This window comes from Trichosurus vulpecula, chromosome 3 (assembly GCF_011100635.1).
Source record: "Trichosurus vulpecula isolate mTriVul1 chromosome 3, mTriVul1.pri, whole genome shotgun sequence".
In the NCBI taxonomy this organism is placed as follows: domain Eukaryota; kingdom Metazoa; phylum Chordata; class Mammalia; order Diprotodontia; family Phalangeridae; genus Trichosurus; species Trichosurus vulpecula.
Window position 1 is genome coordinate 118,340,705 of NC_050575.1, and position 25,893 is coordinate 118,366,597.

Sequence of the window (25,893 nt, forward strand, 5' to 3'; positions counted from 1 at the left end):
GTTTTAGGGGGAGATTGGGGTTGGCCCAGCAGCTGTTCAAATAAAATAGCTGTCCATACATACAGGAGATATGGAGAGGTCAAGAAGAGGCATGATGCCTACCACCATGTCAGGTGATCAAAGGGTGATGATGCTCTTTCCTAATGAATTTTGAAAATGACTTAAAACACAAAGTGATAAGATCATTGATAAATAACCTTTGAAAATGTATTAGTATACTTGAATTGAGATATTTGGTACCAAGGACCCTTCCACCCACCCAAATTTAGGACATCTCTAAAAGCCCCTAGTTCACCTGGTCAGTCTTCAATCCTAGACTGGTGTTCATGGCCATGTAAGTTTTTGTGTCCAGACTTGAGAGACTACTCGAGTGAATTCCCCTAAGTAGAGGACCTATGTTCCTCTAGAGCTTGTGCCCTGGAGAGAACTAGATGCTGTACACCTGAGGTGCTGTGGTATGGAAGATAGTATGGGGTTAGGCAGATGGGGAAAAGCAGCAAACATATAAGGGGCTGCTGGATATTTGGATCTACAATCCAGCTAGCAGCTTCTGTGGGGGTGTAAGATCTACCAACAACCAGCACCCTGAAAGCTGCCAAAATAGGTCCTTTTGATCTGCTTTACTTAAGGAAGACAACGTTAAGGGGTTAATAATCTTACTTTAATCTAGCATACAAATAACATCCACTTAGTTCAGGGGAAAAAGCCAGCACCCTGAATTACAGACCAAATACAATTCATAGTTATCCACATCTGGGTGTAGAGCTGGGGAGCTCATTAAAATGGCTGGCCTAGAGTCACACGCCACTCCTGCTGTGGCTCAGAGCTCTTAGGGAGAATGCTAACCTCTGTGCTTATTTATATATCCTATTCAGGGCCCAAGGGCCCTGACCTCACCCAGGCTGGGCGTGGAGAAGTTCCCCACCCCCAATATCACATCAGATACAAATCAATTGCTCCCAATTGTCTCAGTGCTGAGAAATACAAAAACATCCCACTTTATCTGCCCCATTTAAACAAAGGCCAGAATCATTAAAGGTAAACAGCAAAAAGTCCTACCTTAATTACTATTACAATATTGTAAGCCAAATTACAATTATACTAGGGGATCAACAATGAGAACTCATCAGGGTATTCCAGTTTCTATCACTGCTCTGAGGCAGCAAACCACTGGGAAAAGAATTAACCTTATTCATGTAAAAATGGGTAGAAGACCCCCATTTGGGTTTCACTTGTGATAGATGATCAGCGGAATGTATTGTAGCTATGGATACTATGAGTTCCTAAGAGTCAGTCCCAGGGCTTGCGGTAGCTTCTATGACAATTACTGTGAGTAGAGCTAAATTAAAGCTCTTGGAGTTGCTTGTGTAGTTAATAATAAACAATATTGGTTTGAGAAGAATTGGGGTATGGTGGCAAATATTTGCTCCCTAGAAATGGAGATGAAGTCTTGAGTACTCTTGTACTCTTGTACTTCAAGATTTCCTCTTTTAATAATCTTATGTGATCAATGAAGAAGGCAGATAGATGGTACTTGGAGATTACCAGTTAACTATTGAGGGTTGAACAAAGTAGTTATGCTAACTGCTGCAGCCACTCCTGATCTTGTTAGCATGGTACACCAGATAGCTCAGACCTCAGATGAATAGTTTGAGGTTACTGATCTTGACAACTCTTTCTTTTCTATCTCTGTTGCTGAGACCAATTAGGACCAGTTTGCCTGATTGCCACTAGACAGAGGACCCAAAGTCACATGATTACACTTCATTTTTACCAGAGTTTAGTGGGCAGTGACCTGAAAAAGGCCCCATTCATTCCCTAAGGTCACTGATATCCATCATTATATTGATGATACAAGGCCAATTGGATCAGATGAGGCCTAAGTGGCAAAAGCCCTAGATCAGATGATGGTTCATATGAGAGTATTAGGAGGTTAACTTGAAGAATATTCAGAGTTCAGGCAGTTCAGTTGTTTTAAGGGAACTATTCAATAGGAGGAACCCAAATGATTCTAGATATAGTTTACCACAAGCTCTTTTTCTCACACAGACTAACAGACTAAAAAGGAAGTTCAAGGGCTTATTAGACTCATTTAGTTTTGAAGAACCTACTATTCCAAATGTGGGTATTTTGATGATTCCTATTTACTGAATTACTTATAAATCTGGTTTTTAAATTTTTTTTTTTGTGGCAGGCAGAATAGATTGTAGCCATAGGAGATTTAAAGTAGGCTGTCCAACAATCTCTCCCCTTGGGCCCTTATGATCATATGGGGCATATGTTCCTAGAGGTCTCTGCTCATAAGGTCAAAGTCAGTTGGAGCCTTTGTAAAACACCAAAGAGTGGCCAAATTAAATGGTCATTGCTTTTCTGAAGCCATAAACTCCTAGAAGCAGCTACTTACTATACTATGTTCCAGAAACAACTGTTTTCATACTATCAGTTCCTGATTGCCACTAGACAGAGGACCCAAAGTCACATGATTACCCTTCATCCAGCCTTGCCTATGATGAGCTGGGTATAAATGATGGGTCTTCTAACAAGATATGTAGGGCACCAGACAATTGTCAAATGGAAATGGCACATCCAAGACCACATTTGTCTGCACCCCTTAGTTATTACTGTACTTCATGAAAGATAGTGACATTGACTGAGGTTGAGACCTCTACTCCCAAGTCAAATGCATTATCCACCCACCACCCTTTACTAGTCCAATGGGCCCTTACCTATCAGGGTATCTATCTAGGGCAGCTAGGTGATGTAGTGCATAGAGCACCAGCCCTGGAGTCAGCAGGAACTGAGTTCAAATCTGGCCTTGGACACTTGACACTTACTAGCTGCATGACCCTGGGCAAGTGACTTAACCCTTATTGCCTCTCAGGGAAAAAAAAATGTATGAAGATAATTGTTTCAAGTGGTTTCTGAAGGCTCTCCTCACTGGAAAAAGAAAGATATGCAAATGAGCTTCAGAAGCTATCAAAAAAGTGAACAGGGATGATGTAGGATCCTAACTAGTCATCTCAGTAGAATAAACTAACATGGTTGTCTTTTGAGAGAATCTTGAAGGATGGAGTAAAATATATGTCTGTGTGTGTATGTATGTATGTGTGTATATATATGTGTGTGTGTGTGTACATGTGTATATAGACATACATATACATACTTTCATACATGCATATACATTCACACATGCATATATACACATACATATAGATATATACACATGCATATATGTATATGTATGTATATATGTATGTATATAGGCTACAGATTTGGTTGAGTTGTTTGGGGCCTGAAGAGGCAGAATTGGACAATTAAAGGCTCTCCATTATGGAGTCAGAACCAGTGGAAAAATTTTGCTGAAGTTTCTTGCAGTATACTGTTGTGGAACATATTAGCTTCCATTAGAGACACTGTAAACCTCTAATGAACTGAATAACCAGATCAATAGCCTTAGAAGATTATTAGAAATTGGGGGTTGGATTTATCATCAATGTAGACAATAGAAGCTGTGATACTAAGCTATGGTGAATGTAGAGATATATGATCCCTTAACCAAGATATCACACAAAGCCACTCTTGCCTAACCTTAAATGTTTATGCCAGTGAGGGCATCTACCATACAGGGATCAGTATAGTATGATCCCATGTGCTTTTCAACTTGCTCTGATTGGCAGAATGACTATAATGGCCCTCTTCTTCCATCTAAGAGCAAGATGTTTGCCCTCCCTGCAGTCAGCATTGATTTAGGATAAAAAACTGTAGTGCCAATTGCCTTCTCCTGCTGTGGCTACTATTATGGCTCTTATAAAACATAATCCTCTTCCTTACAGACCTCGTTGTACTATTGCTTATGATGACGGTACACATTTTATTACAATGAATGTTTGGGATTGGGTCCATCATCACTACATTAGTAGGTTTTCCATTTTCTATGTCATCCCCAGGCAGCTGGTATTGTGGAGCAGGGGAACGGACAACTTAGATATAAGACCTCCTAATTAAAGGGCTTAAGTGTTCTATTTTCCAGAGGCTGTGTCTTTGATAAATCAGCACTACTCCAAGAAGGTAGAAGGTCTTAGCTCCATAAATTATTTGGATACATCATTCTGGAAGATTTGCCTCACCAGAATGAAGAATTTTTGGACATAGTCCTACTTCACCCTCACTAACCCTTCCTTATTCTGTCCTCTATGTGACATCACCCAGCCCTCCAATTCTCACCCCCTCAGAAGATTCTGTACAACCAGGAAAAATGGTTTGAGTTCTATTAATCAAAAACTCTTTTTCCTCAGGATAGTTCAGACAGAATCTTCCCAGAAAAATGTCTGAGGGACCAATGAGTAGAATTATAGCGAATGGCTTCGCTTTTTAATGATTTAGGGCAGAGGTGTCAAAGCCATTTGGGGGAAAGAAAATATCTCAGAGGGTGGAGGAAAAATGGCCTTTGTCAGGATATGAGAGAGTAGAAAAATATCATAGAGAAGAGGAAAGGGAGGAAGGAGAAAGGTCAGTTATATACTTAGAGTTTAAAAAAAAAATTGGATGATCTTCCTGAAGAAGGAACCTTATGTAGAGGAGGAAGCAGATATTTTTTTTCCTCCATGGAAGCTATCATGTAGGAGATTATCAAGCAAGAGTCAGAGAGAGAAGTGAAGAATAGTGGTGGTTAGTTATTCCCTGTTCAGGAATACTGAGGCAGCTATCTGTTGGCCCAATAGAATAAAAAATTAGTCTGTTATCCTCCCAGATCACATACAGTATCTAAAACATAACAGAGAGCCTCTCAAGATTTATCAAAACATATAACTATTACCCATTTTGGTGAATCGTATGAGTACAAAGGATATTTCTAGAAAGAACCTAAAAAAGTATTATCAAAATATTAAAAGTCTTGGGCAAGAAACCTAAGTGCATAAGGACATAGATTGTGTTTTCCTCACTAGTGCCCAGTGAAGGCAAGGGATATAGATGACACAACTTGATTTTAGAAATGAATAGCTGGCTAAGAAAACAACTGAGGATGCTGTGTGGCCTTTTGGCCCATGAATTAAGTTTTCAGGATGATGGACCCCTGACCAGGTAGAAAGTATACTTCAAGCTGTTATATGATACCTTTATTCCCTTTCACAGCCAAATTCCTGCCTATAATTTTCCTTCACTTCCTCTACTCATTCACTTTTCAATGCTTTGCAATTTGACTTCCAGCTTCAGCACTCAGCTGAAAATATTCTTTTTAAAATTAACAATGGACTATTTAAAAATTATATTTTATTTTTTAATTAGCAAAAATCCACCTCTTTTTCCTTCCCATTCCAACTCTTCTCCCCTTCATCTGAGAAAAAAAAAAGTAAAACAAGACCCCTATTAAAATGCGTATAATCAAGCAAAAGAAATTTGCACATTGACCATGTCCAAAAGGGAAAAAAAATTGTCATTCTGAACTCTGAGTCTTTCATTTCTCTGTCAGGAGGCAGGTATCATGTTTCTTCATTAGTCCTCTGGAATTGTGGTTGGTCATCATGATGATATTTGGCATAGTATTATTATTGTATAAATTGCTCTTCAGGTTCTGCTTCACTGCATCAGTTCATATAAGTCTTCCCATGTTTCTCTGAAACCATCTCTCTCATCATTTCTTACACCGCAATCGTATTCTATAACATTTATATACTATAATCTATTCATCTATTCCCCAATTTACGGGCACCTCAGAAAGAGCCATAAATATTTTTGTATTTCCTTAGTTGGAATTTGTTTTGCTTAGTACTAATCCCTCTCTTAACCTCTCCTCCCTCTAATTTCCCCTTATTCTTTTTTTTTTCTTTTCCCTTCTATTTAGATGGAGGGAAATGTTCAAGATGTGAGTTCTAAAGGCACAAAGGGAAACAATTCTAATGAGGAGAAAAATATGAATTGTCTGAAGAGGGCAATGTGTATAAAAGGAGATTCATCGAGCAGCTTAAGATTTTTTTTTTAAAGATACAGAGGATGGAAACAAAGCTACATAACATAGAATGAATGTGCAAAAGGTGGCACAGTCCTGTAAAAATAGGGTCAACAATCCTAAATAATGAGCGGGTCAAAGAAGAAAATCATAGAAACGATTAATAACCATTAAGATAAAATAATGATGAAACAACACATCAAAGTTTCTGGGATGCAGCTAAAGCAGCCCTTATGGGGAAAATCATATCCCTACAAAAATGTATTAATAAAATGTGAAAAAGAGAGAAGTCATGAAGTGAACATACATTTTAAAAAATTAGAAAGCCAAAAAGTAATCAAACCCCAAATAAGCACAAAAGTGGAGATATTAAAAATTAGTGGGAAGATAGATAAACTGTAAACAAGAAAATAGAAACAATAAATAAAACTAAAAGCTGGTTCTTTGAAAAGATTAATAAAATCGATAAACACAGCTATTCTAATGAAAAAAAAAAGAGAATGGGAAATCAAATCAAATTAGCAAGATAAAATCACAACAAAACCAGAAGAAATAAAAAGAACAATCAGAATATATTACATGCAGTTTTATGCTAACAAAACTGAGAACACAAAAGAAATTGAAGAATACCTCCAAAAATGTAAAATACCCAAACTATCCGAAGACAAGGTGCAGATTTTAAATAACTCAACTTAATGCTCAGAAAAGGAAATAAATCTAGTTGTAAAGGAATTATCAAAGGGAAAGAGAGGGAGGAAGGGGGCAAAACTTAGCCTGATGAATTCACAGGAGAATTCTTATCAAACTTTTGAAGAACAATTAGTACTTCACAAATTCTTATAAAGTAAGAAAGTACTCTACCAGAATCCTTTTGGGGGAAAAATATAGTACTAAAACCTAAACCAGGAAAAGATAAAACACAGAAGGAAAACTATAGGCCAATATCATTAATGAATATTGACTCAGAAATTTTAAACAAAATCCTGTCAAACAGACTACAGTGATCTATCTAAGAATTCATTCATTGTGTCTAAGTGGGAATTATAGCAGGGAAGCAAAGATGGTTCAAAATTAGGAAAATAATCAACATAATTAATCATATTAAAAACCAAAATATCCAGAACCACATGATCATCTCAATAGATGCAGAAAAAGACTTTGACTAAGTATGCTAAAAACCTACAGGCATACAGGGACCTTTTTTTTAATATCATAAAAAGCATCTATCTAAAACAAAAAAAACAAGTATCACATATAATGGGGATACAGTAGAACTTTTCCCAGTAAATACAGGAGTGAGGCAAGAATGCCCATTCTCAAAACTATCATTTGATATAGTTCTGGAAGTGCTAGCAATAGCAATAAGACCAAAAAAATATAAAGGAATAAAGAGAGGTAAAGGAGAGATATAACTATTTCTGTTTCTTGGTGATATGATGGTACACTTGGGAAATACTAGAGAATCAACAAAGATACTAATTGAGACAATTAACTTCAGCAAAGTTGCAGGCTACAAAATGAACCCTCAAAATCAATAGCATTTCTATCTAAAAATAGCAAAACTAAATATTTTTGTATATTCTTAGTTAGAATTTGTTTTACTTAGGATTAATCCCTCCCTTAACCTCACTTCCTTCTAATTTCTCCTTATTCTTTCTCCCTTTTCCCTCCTATTGAGATGGAGGGAAATGCTCAAAATGTGAGTTCTAAAGGGAAATCCCATTCCAAATAGACAGCATTCCCCTTATATGCCAATTTAATAACTATATCAAAAATGGAAATAAATTTAGCCTGGCACAACTTGTCCTTGATAAAACATACTGACTCCTAGGAATAGCTGCTTCCTTTTCTATATGTTTAGTAACCATCTCTTTAATAATCCATTCTAGAATTTTCCCAGGAATCATAGTCAAGCTCACTGGCCTGTAGTATGCTGTCTCTAATCTTTTTTGAGAATTAGGATAACATTTGCTCTTCTCCAGTCCTGCCGTAAGCCTTTCCTAGACTTAATAAGGACAGCTAGGCAGCACAGTGTACAGAGCACTGGAGTAAGGAAGACTTGTTTTCATGAGTTCAAATCCGCACTAGTAAGTCTTTGACACTTACTAGCTGTGTGACCCTAGGCAAGTCACTTAGCCTGTTTGCCTCAATTTCCTCATATGTAAACCACTTCAGTATCTTTGCTAAGAAAACACCAAATGGGTTCACAAAGGGTTGGATCCACCTGAATAACAACAACAGACTTAAAGCATTTGAAAAAGTACTTGTCTGGTGGAAAAGATGCAAAGATGTGGATTCAAACAGTATTTGTCAGTGGTTGAATGACAGTTTGGTCAGGGTTCTTTAGTGAAGAGTCACATAAATCAGTACTTGGCCCTGTGCTTTTAACATTGCTATCAATGACTTAGATAAAGGACTAGGTGACAAGCTCATCAAATTTGCATACCAATCAAGAGAGTTACAATACTGGATTACAGTCAGGATACAGATAGATTTTAACAGCTGAACTTAATAATAATTTTTAAAAGTCCAATATGGATATATAGAGTCTTATACTCAAGTTAAGCACAAATCAAGCATCTAAGTACAGGACTGGAGAATCATCATTAAAAGCATTTTGTCTGAAAAAAGATCGGGGCAGGGGAGGGGTGGTATTAGTGGACTCTAAACTCAATATGAGACAGCAGTGTAACATGGTAGACCAAAAAAAAAAAAAAAACAGAACAAAACAAAAAAGAGAACTTGGGCTCCATGAAAAGAGGCATACGTAGCTTCCAGGAATAAGGAGTTGATGGTCCCCCTGTATTTGGCTCAAGTCAGACCCCTCTAGAAGGACTGTGTAAAATTCTGGGAACCTGAAGTTCAAGGACACCGATGATATGCGGGAGTATGTCCAGCAAAGGGTCAACTGGTCCTTCACATGTGAGGAATATTTGAAGGAGATGAGGAGCCTAGAGAAGAGAAGACTTAGAGAGAATATGACAACTGTCTTTTAGTATTTGGAGAATTGTCCAAAGAAAGGGTCATTAGATTTGACCCCAGAAGACAGAACCAGAAATAATAGGAAGAAGATGCAAGGAAGCACATTAGGCCTGATGTCAGGGGGGAAAAAAACAAACCAAAACAAAAAAATAAAACCAAGAACAACAACTTTTTTTTTGAGGGGGATAGGCAAGGCAATTGGGGTTAAGTGACTTGCCCAAGGTCACACAGCTAGTAAGTGTGTCAAGTGTCTGAGGGCAGATTTGAACTGAGGTCCTCCTGACTCCAGGGTTGGTGCTCTACTCACTGAGTCACCAACCTGCCCCAAAACAACAACTTTTAGTAATTTGGGCTATAAAAAAGTAGAATAGGATACTTAGAAAATGGTAGGCTCTCTCCCATTCTTCCATCAAGGGCCAGATGTCCACTTGTTTCTTTTCAAGGCCAATCCCTCAACTTGTTCACCTTCCTTTCTGTCCTCTCTTACAGATTATTTTCACAAATATCTCTGCCCTGGAAATGTTCTGGAGACTTCTTGCTCCTGAACAGAAAATGATCACTAATGCTTTCTCTGTAATTTGCACCTTATTGCCTGGACTCCAGTTCTTGTCCCTATAATCCCCACCTATGTTTGCCCAAGCCACAGGAGACTAGACTGTTATGTGTTCTGAAGGTGACAGATGTCCTACACAGCGGGTGGTTCCAGCTTTTGCAGTCCCCATGTTCCCCTAATGCAAGGAAATATCCCCAAACAGCAGAGACTGCTGTGTTCTCTTGTGAATTCATAAGGTTTATTGTGTGCCTGAGTCATTTAGCACTTGACACATACTGTCTTGTGATACCTCATGCCTTCATGTTGCATTGTTAATTGCCTAGTTTGTATATGCTTATCTTCATTCTACTGCCAAAATAATCTTTCCTATCTATGGATCAAGTCATGCTACCCACTGATTCAAAGATCTGCTATGACTTCCTATAAGCTCCTAAACTGAGTTCCATTTCATTTGTCTTATATTCAAGGCCTTCTCTAATCGGGTATGTGTCCTTCCTTCCAACCTTGATTCATGTTACTTTATCTACCTACCTTGTATTCCAGCTACAATTTTCTGTTGCCCTAATGTACCATGTGTTCTTCTGTCTCCTACATCTTGTAGATTACTTAGTCCAACCCATTCATTTTGTATATGAAGAGACTAAGGCTTCTAGAGAGAGAGCATTCAATTCCAGGACTCCTGACTTCTTCCAGGGCTTTTCTTGCTGCATTACACTGCCTTCATGGTCTTCAGACCAGTCTGGGCTTCTGCTTATTTCTTATCACTTCATACTGTGTCCTATGCTGGGAATACCCTCTATCCACTTCTTTACCTACTAACTTCTTACATACTTTAAAATCCAACTCACCCTATATTGTACCTCTATTATGAAGCCTTCACCCTTGGATCTCACGTTTGTAATACTTTAGTGCATTTATGCAATATCATATATGAGATTTATATGTGTTATTTATATGTGTTTATATGTTATATTTATATGTGTTTATCTTCTTACTTCACTGTAAGCTTCATGAGGACATTGTTATATGTCCCAGGAACAATGTTTTCTCTAAACTTTATATTTCAGCTCCTAAAAGAGTTTTCTACATATAACAGGCACTTAAGAAATATTTAATAAATGAATTAATACTTGTTATCCCCAAAAGATTATAAATTCTTTGAGAGCAGGAACTATATGTTACACTTCTCAATAAATATTTGTTGAAATTACAGATGACCTTAAGGGAGCATAATGCATTCTGATAAATTTTTGTGTGGCCATGGTAAGCTGCCTGGGATGCGAGGATTTGGCCAAATGACCCATTTGAGAGCCCTGACATAAGAATTGGGGACATAGGGGTTGGAAGAGTAAGAAAGATAATTTCAGATAACGGCAGGGATCATTTCAACTTTTGTCTCTATTCCCAGTGCCTAGCACAGAGCCTGATATGCAATGGGTGCTCAATACACATTTGAATTGCCTGAGTTCCCAGAGCTAGTAAGTGGTAGAACAAGAATTTCAACCCATGAAATCCTTCCCCTTCGACCACCTGTCATTGATTTTAGAGTAATCAGAGGGTTTGGGGCTAGACTAGACCTTGGAGATCATTTATTTGGCCTATTTCAGTCATTTTTCAGTCATGTCCAACTCTCTGTGACCCCATTTGGGGTTTTCTTAGCAAAGATACTGGAGTGTTTGGCCATTTTCTTCCCCATTTATTTAGTCTAATCCTCTCATTTTATACAAGAAGAAACTTGGGTCATAGATGTAAATCACCTAGTGTGAGGTCATATAGGGAGTAGCAGAGATGGTATTCAAGCTCAGGTCCTTTGCCCCCACATGCACTGACTGGACTCCTGCTCAGGAACTTGAGCTCTGAAGCTCCTTCTAACCCAGAGATTCAGATGATATGAGTCAGAATGAGAGGGAAGCATGAGAGAAGGAAGAAGAGAAGCAGAAATTGGGGTGAATTAAGGCCAAAGTATCTCCCCAGTTCATTCCTACATTCAACACCTGTTACCACGGATACCATAATATCCGTGACCCCTTTGGTACTTCTTCTGTTACCACTTTAAGTAGACCTCTTGGATCAGTGTCAGGGCCGCATACACTCTGATGGAGCACCTGCAGCATGCCTTCGAAACTGCCCCAGAAACCACAGGCCTGCAGCTCCTCAGGGGAAAGCTAATCACCCATCAGCTAAGTGTGTCTCCCTCCTCAGCAAGATGAAGTGTGTTTCAGAGAACATGGTGCCCTGGGCAACTGTGAAAGTGACACCTCCCTTGTATCTGCTTGTAATTCAGGCTCCTAACATATTCCCTTTTCATGATGGTACAATGTTGAGTTCCCTGGTGTAGGACTCACAGGTTCCCTGGGAGCACAGGATTCTGGGGGTACCTAACCAGCACAAAACTGTGCTTAGCCAGAAAGGTCATTGGTTTGGAGTCAGAAGACTTAGGCTCATAACCTGGCCATCCCGCAGACAAGGTGAGTTTGTGCAGGTCATTTCATTTCTCTTGACCTCACTTTTCTGAACTGCAAAATTAGGATGTCTTACTTGTGAGTCCAGGGCCACTGGCAGGGGCGGCAGGGGGAGTGGTCTGTGAAGCTATTTCAAGAGATCCCTGAAGATCTGCTCCAAAGAGTACAATTTCAATCCTTATTTTGCTCCAACAAAATATTCAGTGTTTCTAAGCATAAGTAAGTGTACCTTCTATAGCCTGAATATTCCCTCATGTTTCTATATTTCAAATAGATATTGTATTTATATTATTTATTATATTCAATTACTTATTACATTATTTATTAATATATCATTAATATAATTTATAATTTGTTAGGATTAATAATATCCAAATTGCTTTAAATAAATTACTGAATTTATAGCAGCATTTTATTATCATGCATATATGCAATCAATGGATCCCATAGGACAACTACTATTTTATGTGGGGAATTTTCATATTTGAAAAGATTGGAATCCATTCTTCTAGATGGCCTCAAGCCTAGAGGCACTGGCTTCTTTGGCATTCACATGACAGTGGTCCATGTGTTCGAGGGGTACAAATCTATGCTCATATACATGACCTCCCTAGCGTGTCGCTTCTTTACAGGATGTTAGAGCTGGAGGGGACCTTCAAACATAGAATAAGGAATGATTAAAGCTAGAAGGGATGCTGACTCCCATTCCAGGGATCTTTCTACTATACCACATTGCCTATATTATGGCTCTTAGCTCAATCTGCAGCTACATAAAAATTTCTGTCAAATTCTATACCTCATATACCTGTATGACCCTGGGCAAGCCTGTGGAGTAGAAAGAACATTTGGACTTATATTCACAGGACCTGAGTTTGAATCCTGACTCCACCACATACTACCTCTGTGACTTTAAGTAAGTCACTTAAGATCTCTGGGAAACTGCCTACTACTACTGTTTCCCTACTTCAAGTCTCTCACCAGTCCAGTCCATCCAACACAGTCTTCCAAGGTAATTTTCATTAAGCTCAGATCTGGAGATGAGATTCCCCTATTCAATCAACTCCACTGAGTTCCTATTGCCTTGAGAATAAACTGTAGACTCCTCTGTTTAGTTTTTAAAATCCTATCCAGACTGGCATTGACCTATCTTTCCTGCCTCTTTGGACATTATTCCTCCTCCCTCACTCTGTGATTCAGACAAAATGGCCTTCTCTCTTATCTTATTACCCAGGAAATTTTATCTCCCATCTCTGTTCCTTGGCAGGGGCCATCCTTAATGCCTGAAATGTACTTCCTCCTTACCTCTGCCTCTGAGACATTTCTATTCCTTTAAGATATTTCTTAGGCATCATCCTTTACATGAAGCCTTTCCTGACCCCACTACCTTGTGTATTATTAACTACTTCATATGTATTTGTATTTATTGTTAATTTTTGCCATAATGTTAAAAATAATTTTTAGTGGTATCTGGTTTTTCACATCACCAGAATTTCTCCCAGTATCTCTTTCCCTCTCCCATCTCAGAAAGGCATCTCATATAACAAATATTTTTAAAGGAAAAAAGAAATGGGGGGAGAGAGAGAGAGAGAGAGAGAGAGAGAGAGAGAGAGAGAGAGAGAGAGAGAAATACCCCAGCAAAACCAATCAATACATCCCAAAAGTCTCAAAACAGATGCACTGCTTCACACTGGCAGACCTCCCTCCTCTACAAAGGAATGGGGTTAGGGGTAGGGGTATCTTCTCATATCTCTTTTTTTAGGGCCTGCTGTATATATATTTTATACGTAATTGTAAAATATATAATCCTTTAGTAGAAGGTAAGCTCGTTCCAAGAAACTGCTTCATTCTTTGCACACTTAGCACCTGCATACTTTGCCTCCCTAGCACCTGGCACTGTGCCTGGCACATAGTGGCACTGAATAAATGCTTGGTTGATTTGGGCCTCAGTTTCCTCATCTGTAGATGTCCTTGGGGTTGGATGTGACAGCTCTAAATTCTATGATTCCACAAAAACCTCTCGCTCTCCATTCTCACTCCTACCACATCACGGACACAAGGAGTAACAGACCTCTTCAGCCTCCTCCTTTAACCCAAACAGCCGCTGCTCATCTGTCTCTGCGGTCAAGGTCCACACCCCTCGATTTTTCCCTTCTTTCTATCCCCCTCCCAGGCCAGCCTCTCTAAGCAGACAAAAAACTACAACTCCCATAGCACCCGGGAGGAAGGAGGCCGGGAGGGGGGCGGGGGGGGGTGGGGCGACGTCTGATTGACAAGAGACGTACCGAACCCTCGCTGGCCGCCAGGGGGGCGCCTGCTCGCGCGTGCGCAGAAAAGCCGTTGGTAAAGGCTGCGTCGGGAGCCGCAGGCGGCCAGGTAGAGAGGTAGGGAAAGGAGGGGCGGGGGGACTGGGGGTCGCGGGAGTGGGGTGCGGAGGGTGTGTGCCCCCTTCTGGGCAGCGAGCGGACCTCCGCCTTCCGTCCCCTGCCCATCCTTCTTGCTTTGTCCCGGGAATAGAACGGTCCGGACCTAGGAAACACCGAGGGGGAGGGGGAAGGACCGGCGGGGGGTGGGGAGGCAGGGAGGGAGAAGAACTAGGGGAGGGGGGACTAGAGGAGACCCTCCCCCTCCCCCCCCCCAGCCTTTGGGCTGGTGCAAGAAGGAAAACAGCACGTGGCGGGGGGGGGGGGTATCTGAGAATGGAGTTAATGGTGTAATGGTGTACACTCTGGGATGGAGATGGGAGGAGGCGGCAGAGGACCCGTTACTGGGGCCCGGGGGGAAGGATCCGGTTTAAAAGAATGACCCCGCCAGGACCCAGGGTGGAAAGGGGTCATCCAGGAGTCATAGGGAAAGTCCAGGGGAAATGGGGGAGTGGCACGAATGAGGGAGGGGTACGACCTGGAGGCTTTGATGTATCTAGATTGTGGAAATAGGTCATTTTGGGTGTGGCGCCCAATGGTTTGGGGTGCAAGGTTTAGAGGAGCCAGGATGCTCAAGGTTCACATCCGTGACCCAGAGAAGAGTCGGGATGGGGAGGGGAGGAATCATAGACAGCAGGGGCTCTGGAGAGAGGGGTGGGCGATTCTTCAGAGACGTGGCACACTGGAAGCTAAAGTGCCTGTTCTCGGCAGTCAGGGCAGTCATGCCCTTTCTTTAGGGGCAAGCATAATTGAGCTCTCATCAGCCTAATCTCTCAAATGCATCCACTAAAGTAAGACTTTTGGGGCTCTGCTGTTCGTGGTGGAATGAGTTCAGAAGGGTTGTAGGCTAAGAAGGTTCTAGTCTATTAACTCATTGTGTGACCTTGGAAAAGCTCACATTTGTGAAATTTAGGGGAAGCAGGGTGGGCAGGCTTTGTAAAGAGGTTTTGTCTGATTTACTTTCCTCCCTTGTGTCAAGCCCCAGGGTGTTCCTGCTATTAGGTTCAGTTCTTCTACTAGACATTGTCCTAAGCCTGAGGCTCTATTTTTCTCTAAAATGAAAGATATTTCATTAAATGCTTTTTAAAGCCCTTTCTAGCTCTGAAATTCTATATTCTAACATGTCATGTTCTAATGCCTCTTTTAGCTTTAACACTCCATGTTCTATGAACCTGGGTGGTAATAAAGGTATAGTATGGATCTGTATGTCCCTCTGACACTTTGGTTACTTTCACTGAAGAGTCCAGCAAGTTGAGGTTATCACGCAGCATCCTCCTGCAGTACACAGAACTCACCAGAAGCCAAAGACAGATGGCCTAGAAAGTGATAAAGCAGACATGCTGTCACTTTCTGAGTTGTAATGGGGAAATGGCTGTTCACTGACTGTATTCCCCAAGTCAGGGAGAAAACACAAAGGTCTTCAAAGCCCCAGACTTGGAAGGGACCTCAGAGACCAAATAGTTTAAATCATACCTGAACAAGAATCCCTTCCTCAAGAGACCTAACAAGTGGTCAGATGACTTGTGTTTGGATTCTTGAGGTATGAAGCTTTGCAGTACACTAGTCAAGCTAGGCCCATGAGGCTAGAAAGCCCAGGCCAGCCCCTGACAAGCTGAATTGCCCGAGGCAGCTAGATGGTGCAGTGGATACAATGCTGGGACTGGAGTCAGGAAGACGAGTTCAAATCCATCCTCAGACACTTAGTGGATGCGTGACCCTGGGCAAGTCACATAACCTCTGTTTGCTTCAGTTTCCTTAACTATAAAATGAGGATAATAATAGCAATAATTCGTCCCGGGGTTGTGAGGATCAAATGAGGCAACATTTGTAAAGTGAGTAGCGCAGTGCCTAGCCTATGGTAGGAGCTTAAATGATTGTGCCCTTGCACTAAAATTCATGGTAGTACGGAAGGCAGGAAAAGAAAGTAACATGCCATTATCATTCTTCCAGGCCATTTTAGAGAGTGGATGGTGGCATTACTCAGCAAATACCAGGGCCAGCTACAGCAGTGATGAGGAAATAACTAACTGTTCTCTTTAAAAGACTGCTTGACAACAATAATAATAATAGCAACAGTACTAATAATAGCTCACATTCATAAGGGCTTACTGTGTGCCAGACCCTGTATGAAGCACTTTACAATTGTCTCATTTGATCCTTACAACAACCCTATTATTCTCATTTTACAGATGAAGAAACTGAGGCAGAGTGTCTTAAGTGACTTGCCTAAGGTCTCACGTCCACTAGGTGTCTGAGGCTCAGGTCTTCTGACTCTAGGCCCAGTGCTCTTATCCAGTATGCCACCTAGCTGCTTAGGCAAGGCCCTACAACCACACTTGATTGGATTTTTTTTTTTTTAATTCAGAAATCCTGTAATTCCTTGCCTTGCCATAACAGGGAGGTGACCCTACTCTCTTAAAGGCTATGCATATACTCTGATAGGTGAAACTAGCCTGGGAAGACTTTGAGTATAGACCCTGGGAAAGATTTTGTGTGTCTCAGCCAAGGACCCCCCCTAAGTAAAGAGGGGTTCATATCCACAAGGTTGGCTATCCGGTGATTAATATTTTCAGCCACAACTCACATAGTCTAATAATACTAAGTAGCCGTACTAAAGGTTGTCATGAATCAGAATTGAAAGCAAGAACTATTTAGAGCTCTAGTCCTCTGTCACTTGCCAAAATACATATTTCCATTACATATTCCAAGTCTCCTTCCTGTCCCTCAAAGGACACTTAGGATATGATTACTTTCTTCAAGTAATTGAGGGGCTGTCGTGTGCGGGAGGAAATAGACTTGTTCCTTTCAATGGCTAGAAGTTTCAGAGAGCACATTTGGGAACACTGTCAGGAAGAATTTCCTAACAATCAGAGCTTTCCCAAAGTATATGACCTGCCTCAGGATCATGAATTCATCCTGTTTGGAAGTCTTCAAACAGGCTGGATAATCACTTGTCTGGTATGCCATAGTGGGGATTTTTTTCAAATTCCAAGTTTAATTGTTAATATAATAAGCATAGCCCTGCTTCCTCATACAGAATTCTCCCTGTGATTCTGCCCTTGGAGGGTCATATATGTTGGTACGAGGACTGTCTTGAGGGAGGGGGAAGACTCACTTTAGGAATGCTGGATTTTTATTCAGAAGATCTAGGTTCAGATTCTGGCTCTGTAGTTTACCTTGTGACTTTGGGCAAGTCACAATCTCTTGGGGCTTGGTGTCCTGATCTGTTTGCGCAGAAAGAAACCGTATCTTTAAGACCTCTTCTGGATTTGAATCCTATGACCCTACGACATTTTGAGGGAAAGGAATCAGGAAGGGTAGCTATGTTTTATTTGCCAAATTTCTAGGGATCTCCATAGGCCTCTATCATTCTCTTTAAACTTTCTTCCCCACGACCTGCCCTAAGCTCAACTGAGTCAAATATAGGAAGGCTAAGAGCAGAAATAATATAGGATCATAGAATATAGAGCTAGAAGGTATCTTAGAGATTATCTTAAACCCCCCCCTCCCCATTTTATAAATGAAGAAACAGGTACACCGATGGGGAATTATGTGTCTAAAATTACACCAGGGGTTTTGAACCCGGGTAATTTGACTCCATTGTTCTACTGCTGATTTAACAGAGTAAGTTGAGGTGAGTTTGGAAGTACCTGCGAGTGGGAGGATGGTTTTTTCCTCTCCCTGTTGTGCTTTCTCAGCCGTCACTGAGTAATATTGGCTGCTAGGGTGTTATTAGTGTTTTTGATATCCAAATGTTTGTGGAAGATATAAGGGACTCTGTCTCAAGATTCAGACAAAGACAGAAGAGAGGCAAAGAATTTCTACCAAACCTATTATTAACTCATTAACTGGTGGCACTTGATTCATCATTGACAGGTTTGTTTCCTTTAAGCACAAGTACACACATTCTGTTTTCTTACTGTGTGTTGCAGGCTCTGTGGGTTTTCATAAGAAGAGGTAGTATTGAGTGTTTGGGGGCACCTTTCTTGTTATTGTGACTTGTTTGTAAACCCTCCCCAGTGCCTATGCTTGCTGAAGCCCTTGCCTGGTGAGTTTAATCTCTGTTGCCAGCAGGTGTTCCTGAACACTTCTAAGTGGCTCTCCCTGCTCTAGCACACAGAACTGGGCAAATGTCAGTCTGTGGTATCAGTGCTTCATTGGAGGTAATCCCACCAACTGCTTTGGAATGCACACAAACACTCCCCAGGGGAGACTTTGTGGAGTATTAAGCCAGCTGTTTACCTAATTGACATTCTGTTGAGCAAGACAAGAAAATATATCTTGGAAAACTTGCAAAGAAGTAGGGGAGGGAATAACCTACGAAATAACCACCCAAACCGGTCTGGCCAATGAACAGAATAAATATGTATGTTGGGAAAGGGATATTTGTAATGCACATTATATTTCCGAGTCTGGAGCTAGAAAACTACACTTTTGCCATAAGCTTAAGTTGACCTTACAAAACGCTTGGTGGTGTATCCATTGATGCCATTGTGGGAAAGTAGGATGATCTCAAAAATACTCAATTTGTTTGAGGATCTGATGTCCTGGATAAGGCCTCTCCATTTAATGGTAGCTTGTTGGTTACCTTTTGGTTTGGGAGTTCCCCCATATTAGATGATGTAAGAGACATTTTTAGGATGTAGACAAGTTGTACGAAATTTAGCCACTCTTATCTTGCCTAATATCCATAAAGATCTGTGCTTCTAATGTGAGTATGGCTTAAGGCTATAAAAGCATACTGGGATTCTTGTTTCCTGTTCCAGTTCAGGCCTCCATAGAATCAGTGCAGAGAAGTCACTTCCTTCGTATAGGTGCATGCAAGTGAAAACCCTGAGTTGAACCTAATCTCAGAAACTCAGGAACTTCTCATTGACTAGACATAAACCATGGTGTTAGTGGAAGTGTTGGATTTGGAGTACAGTCTTGTTCCAACACTGCCATGTTATTAACTGTGATACTTGGGAAGCTGTCACATCTCTGGACCTCAGTTTTCTCATCTGTAAAATGGAAATGATAATAGACTACTTACTTTGCAAAATTATATTGGGGAAAGAACTTTGGAAACCTTAAAGTACTATAAAAATTTAAGATTCAATTCAAATATTTCCTCATGCACTTGATCCTATATAATTAAATTAGCTGGCAGTTTATTTTGGAAGATAGTGAAGCTCAAAGTTGACTGGTGCCTGGAGAGGGGGTAGGATTTCTAACCCTTGGTGAACAAAGCAAAGGTTCCTTTTCTTTTAGCTGTATTTCATTTTAGTGATCCCAGAGCATCTGGGTCTTTTTTTTTTTTTATTTTTATACAGGATTACCCTAAGAATGCATCTGTTTGTTAGAATCTAAATCATGGTGGTTTTACAAAGTATTCTTCATGCTTAGACTTGTAGAGTCTAGTGTTTGGGGAGCAATGGGGAAAGGAACAAATATTAAATACCTAGTGCCAAGCACTTTGTTAAGTGCTTTATTATCACATTTGATCCTCACAAGAACCCTAGGAGGTAGATGCAATTATTATCTCATTTTACATTTGAGGAAGCTGAGGCAAAGGTTAAGTGACTTGCCTAGAGTCACACAGCCAGTAAATGTCTGAGGTCAAATTTGAACTCAGGTCTTACAGTGCTGTATGCACAACATCACCTTGCTGTATATAAGGATAGAAGAAAAAGGGGAACTGATTCTGCCTTTTTTTTTTTTCAATCAAGGCAAATGTCTACTAATAAAATCATTGATGACAGTATCCCTGCCTGATACCTCAACCATGGGAACTCATGTTCTTCTGGCAAGCATATCTTTGTCCCAAGGAAGGGGAAAGGAAAGAAGAGGAAGAAGGAGGGAAGGAGTGGGGGAGAGAGAAAGAGAAAGAATTTAAGAAAGGAGAGACATAATTTCCCCCATATTTATATGTATACTTTGTGTATATTCACATAAACATATGTACACATGCATGTATGTACACAACTACAGCTGTAAAATTTTCTGGTATTTCACAAATTGGTGGAACTATCTCATTAGCCACTCCATAGGGTCAGCTTCAGAAATAACAGATTGATGTATTGTAGGTTGATATACACAATATCTGGCCACTAAATGGTATTTCATTGTGGTGTTCCAGAGCCTATGTAAGAAAATTGAAGCCTTTGGCTTGGGATTGAGAGATTTAATGGATGGAACTCTGAGATACCATTTGTAATCATAAGTATTTACATAGCGCTATACACTAGGTGCTTGCTATCTGCCTTCTGCATTATATGTGATGACCTAAGGCCTCTTCCCACTTACTTCTCATTTGGTTCTAGATGTCAGTAGTGGGGACCAAACCGTCAGGGAGTCCAGGCCAGATACTGAAAGTTGAGTACTTTTATTATATGCAGCTCTACCCTTTTCTATGTCACTGTTCCAAAGCAGAATATGATAAATTTAATTATTTTTGCTGCTTCTTCCCTACCTTAACACTTTAGTACAATGCAAACAAGAGAGAGTTGATTATATTTTCAAAGTGTTTCCCACATTGTTGGATTGCCCAGAGTACTCACACAACTAATACACTTCTCCCCTCCCTCTCCTGGTCATCTGCATATCACAGGAACATACGAAGCTGTATTTGGGCTTTGGAAAGCCTGCACTCATCTCTGGTGTCTTCCTTCCTCTGCTGCTATTACTCATGGTTTTTTCAGGACTGATTTTTAAACCACATAAAATACTAGAAGGAGGAAATTGAGAATTATGGGCCCTGGGATTAGTCTATCTCTAGCAAAGTGGGGAATAACCAAATAGGTCTCATCAGTGATAGACTGTATATTTGTGTGGCTTAAGGGCTAGGGAAACGAATTACTGTTCTCCCTCTTCTTGTTGACAGGAACCCAGAACCCTATGGAATGAAGGCAAGCAGTGGGTTACTCTGTTTCAGGTTATACTAGTTGAAAGTTGTCCTGCTTGGCCATGGCTACAGCTTCCCAAATGAATCTGGATGCTCTTCGGGAAGTGCTAGAATGTCCCATCTGCCTGGAATCCTTCACTGAAGAGGTTTTACGCCCCAAGCTCCTTCACTGTGGCCACACCGTCTGCCGGCACTGTCTGGAGAAATTATTGGCAAGCAGTATCAATGGTGTCCGCTGCCCCTTTTGTAGCAAGGTCACACGCATCACCAGCTTATCCTCGCTGGCTGACAACCTGACCATACTGAAGATCATTGACACAGCTGGGCTGAATGAGGCCATGTCACTGTTGATGTGTCGTACCTGTGGGCGGCGACTACCCAGACAGTTTTGCAAGAGCTGTGGCATGTTGCTTTGTGAGCCCTGTAGGACAGAAAAGCACACATTGCCCAAACACAACGTGCTCCCCATCAAGGAGGCAGCTGAGGAGCGGCGCCGTCACTTTGGTGAGAAGCTTGCTCAGCTGCGGGAGATAGTCAAAGAATTGCATCTGCGGAAGCAGACCCTGGAAAGGGTCTCCAAAGACTTGCAGGGCCGCTACAAGGCAGTTCTGCAGGAATATGGGCGAGAAGAACGACGGATCCAGCAGGAGCTGGCCCGCTCTCGCAAGTTCTTCACGGGATCCCTGGCGGAGGTGGAAAAGGCCAATAGCCAAGTGATGGAGGAACAGGGATACTTGCTAAATATTGCCGAGGTACAGGCTGTGTCTCGTTGTGACTACTTCCTGGCCAAGCTCAAACAGGCAGATGTGGCTATTTTGGAAGAGATAGCTGATGAGGAGGAACCAGAGCTGACGGCTAACCTGCCCCAGGAACTGACCTTACAAGATGTAGAGCTCCTCAAGATGGGTCATGTTGGCCCACTCCAGATTGGCCAGGCAGTTAAGAAGCCCCGCACCGTCAATGTAGAGGAGCCCTGGATTGAGGAGGTTGACAGTACCTCCATGACAATCCGGGAGATGGATGGGAGCTCAGATGATATGACCCCTAGTCCTCGGTCTTCACCTTCCCGACAGCGAAAATCTGAGGCGAGTGCCAGCATACAACAGTGCCACTTTATCAAGAAGATGGGCGCTAAGGGCAGCACACCAGGCATGTTCAACCTGCCTGTTAGCCTCCATGTCACCAATCAGGGTGAAGTGCTGGTAGCCGATCGGGGCAATTTCCGTATCCAGGTCTTCTCCCGCAAAGGCTTCCTGAAGGAGATTCGGCGCAGTCCCAGTGGCATCGACAGCTTTGTGCTCAGTTTTCTTGGGGCTGATCTGCCCAATCTGACCCCATTGTCAGTGGCCATGAACTGCCAAGGACTGATTGGTGTGACTGACAGCTATGACAACTCTGTCAAGGTGTATACTTTAGAAGGCCACTGTATTGCTTGCCACCGGAGTCAGCTGAGCAAGCCCTGGGGCATTACTGCACTGCCCTCAGGACAGTTTGTGGTCACCGATGTGGAGGGAGGCAAATTGTGGTGTTTTACAGTTGACCGATCAGCTGGAGTAGTCAAGTTCAATTGTCTCTGTGGCGCTGTTCGGCCCAAGTTTGTTACCTGTGATGCTGAAGGCACTATCTATTTCACCCAGGGGCTGGGCCTCAACCTGGAGAACCGACAGATTGAGCACCACCTTGAGGGTGGTTTCTCCATTGGTTCTGTGGGCCCCGATGGGCAGCTGGGCCGTCAGATCAGCCACTTCTTCTCTGAGAATGAAGATTTCCGCTGTATCGCCGGCATGTGTGTGGATGCTCGCGGGGACCTCATTGTTGCCGATAGCAGCCGAAAAGAGATCCTTCACTTCCCCAAGGGTGGCGGCTATAATGTCCTCATCCGGGAGGGACTCATCTGTCCTGTAGACATTGCTCTTACTCCTAAAGGGCAACTGCTGGTGCTTGATTGTTGGGATCACTGCATCAAGATCTACAGTTACCACTTAAGAAGATATTCTACCCCTTAAAGGGAGCTGGCATTCTTCACCATAGCCATCCTTTCTCCTGATAAATCTGTGGATGTCCTCAATGCCATAGATTAGTTTTGTGTCATGATCCTAGCTGGGTAGGTGTAGAATTCAAGCATCAGTGTTTAGAAGTCCTGTACTTTAGTGTGCCTCTAAGAATAGAGCTTTAAAGGATCAACTGGCACTGAGGACACAGGACAGTTAGCTATATTCTGATTAGCCGCCAGACCCCTCCAAGACTTCACTGGTTTTAATCATCATAGAGACTAAGAAGTATCTTAGCAGCAAAGCCTCATTGATTTTCCTGTTTCTCTTTTGGATCCCTGACTTGTGGGCTTGTTTCCAGGTAGCATCCTGCCTGCCAACCCAGGGTTCTCTGCACTGCTGACTGATCTGCATGCTCTACTGGGCCCTGCTCTCCCAGCTCCTTATGGCTCTTCAGTAGCATTTCAAAAGTATCCCAGTAGTATTTCCTTCAGGTTCACTCACCTTTGCCAATGTGAATCAAGTCCAGTGCCGCCAAGAAGATACCTTGGGGGACTGTTTTCTGCAGACCAGAATGTTTTCAACATCTTAAACTACCATGTTCAGGTGTGATTGAGAATGGAATGACTTTGTGGACCATTAGAGAACTCTAAATTGAAAGCTGATTGTCTATTAAAGGGACTTGGGTTTTGAAACTTTGCCAAAGTAAAAAAAAAAATGCAATCAATAATAACATTAACAAATAATATATTTATTTATACTCTTCAAGATGCTGTAGTTCGGCCCACCATTAGTCATGATCAACTTCCATGGGTCTACTCACTTGTCCGAGAGTTTGTAAAACAAGGCCAAGGGGTGGGAGTGGATTAAGAATCATTTTCATTATTGGAAAACTCTTTGGCGGGTGCTTAGCCTGCATTTTCCCAACAGAGTGTAAAATATTCAGCTTCTGGATTTATTTCCATTCCTTTGTTAAGCATTAAATAAGTGATGGCAGTTTCTCCATTACTGATGTTTGTTTCTTTTAATTAAATATTGGGAGGTGGTTTCCCGTTGCTCACTTAGCTGAAGTTCTCTTTCTTAGCAGGCAGTACCATCAAAAGGATCTATTCTGTGAAACACACTCCTCATCAATATCCAGCTAGAAGCACCATCACATAAAGGGAACACAAATCCCACTCCCAGTGCATGTGAACAATTATCTGGCACCTAAGGTTTAAAGTCATGGACTCACACTTTTAAATTGAGTCTTTACCATCTGTTCTTGCCTTCTAATTACAATTCGAAAAGTGAAAGCAAGGTTTGTTCTTTCAAGGAGATATTCTTGTGGGTGAAGGCATTCAAGAATTACTTCCTGGATATTTGTGTTGACTAAACCTCAGCTCTTCTTGAATTTCAGATACAAAAGAGTGATGATAGAAAGCTGATGGGGCTGTCTGGAGATGGGAGCACCATAGCCCTACAGTTACTGAAAAACACAGTTTTTCTGGATTGCATTAATCAAAAACTTTTTTTTTTAGCCTATGTTGGGATTAGCTCCCAAAGGATAGTTAATGACATAATTAAAGGTAGCCCAGAACTAATTTGTCTTGGGCTTTGCACCTGAAGAAACCACAGGCCGGATTATGAAATTATGTCTGATTTTAAAAGATTGTGTTAATGGAGGGAAAATTGATTCAATTAAAAGTATATCACAAGCAGCTCCTCTTCTTATTAAAAGCACTTTATCTGCCATAGCAGCTAGTGGCAGGAGATCTGTCTCCCCTTTGCTGCAACAATAACGAAGGAAGCAGCCTCAAGTGCACACTTTGCTGCTGAAAAGTGAATACAATATTCTTGGCAGGCTTGACAGAAACATTCCCAGCACTTTTCCATCTGCTATTAGCCCGTCTATCATTGGGGTACGTTGGTATCTCTACACATTGTCCCTGAGTTGTACTTAAGTGTTTTGTTCCTTAAATAACTAGAGCATGTGGTTACAGACCAGGGGAAATGTGGGTCTGGATGCAGGATATTGGTAAGCCAACTGTGTCTCAGAATCTTTCTCCTTTAGTGCTAATGAATGGGCAACACTGATGTTACCCTTTCTTTCTATTCCTTTCATATATAGAGCCTTTGGAATCCTAACTCTTAGCCACCTTTTCTGTTGCAGGAAAAAAATTGGGAGAAAGCAAATCTTGGACCTGACCCAAAGGACAGTCAGTTCCTAGAAGGGAATGGACGGTAGCAAGGAATAGAACAGTGGTCAGGAGACAAAAACTTGGTCTTTGTGATCAGGTCATCGGAGGGTTGGGTTCATTTTGAATAAAGGAAACTTGGAGGGTATCAGATACACCCCTATAGAAGTGGAAGTCCCAAAAATAGAATATAAATAAATGTTTCAGGCATCCATTCTAAAAAGCGTTTCTCCTATCTATGGGGATAATCCAGAACTGACTAAGAATTCAGAGCTTTCCAAGAAAGATAGTTCTGTTTGGCCCATTTCACAACTGAGTAAACTAGAAGCCTAGAGAACCAAGCCATTCTTAGAACTGAGCAGCTATCTCCCTACTTCTAGAAGGATCCATGAATTTTAATGCCATTAACTTTCCCTGCTGACTGGCCCTAGCCTTTCTGTTTCCCTAAAGCTGCTATTGACTTCTTATCTATGGAGTG

The 25,893-nt window shown here is 41.4% G+C and overlaps 2 protein-coding genes across 3 annotated transcripts in view; one reads left to right on the top strand and one right to left on the bottom strand.

The window, feature by feature from the left end:
- ASTN2 (astrotactin 2) overlaps window positions 1–25,893 on the bottom strand; it is a 1,142,502-nt gene that overhangs the window by 347,157 nt on the left and 769,452 nt on the right. The window lies entirely within an intron of this gene.
- TRIM32 (tripartite motif containing 32) lies at window positions 14,254–24,302 on the top strand. Of its 2 annotated transcripts, none has more exons than XM_036751654.1 (2): window positions 14,254–14,325; window positions 21,227–24,302. In XM_036751654.1, the coding sequence occupies exon 2, from the start codon at window positions 21,310–21,312 to the stop codon at window positions 23,251–23,253; it is 1,944 nt and encodes a 647-aa protein (XP_036607549.1). In that variant the 5' UTR covers window positions 14,254–14,325; window positions 21,227–21,309; the 3' UTR covers window positions 23,254–24,302. The 2 variants fall into 2 exon arrangements, with proteins under 2 accessions (XP_036607549.1, XP_036607550.1); XM_036751655.1 differs by having other exon boundaries at window positions 14,284–14,317.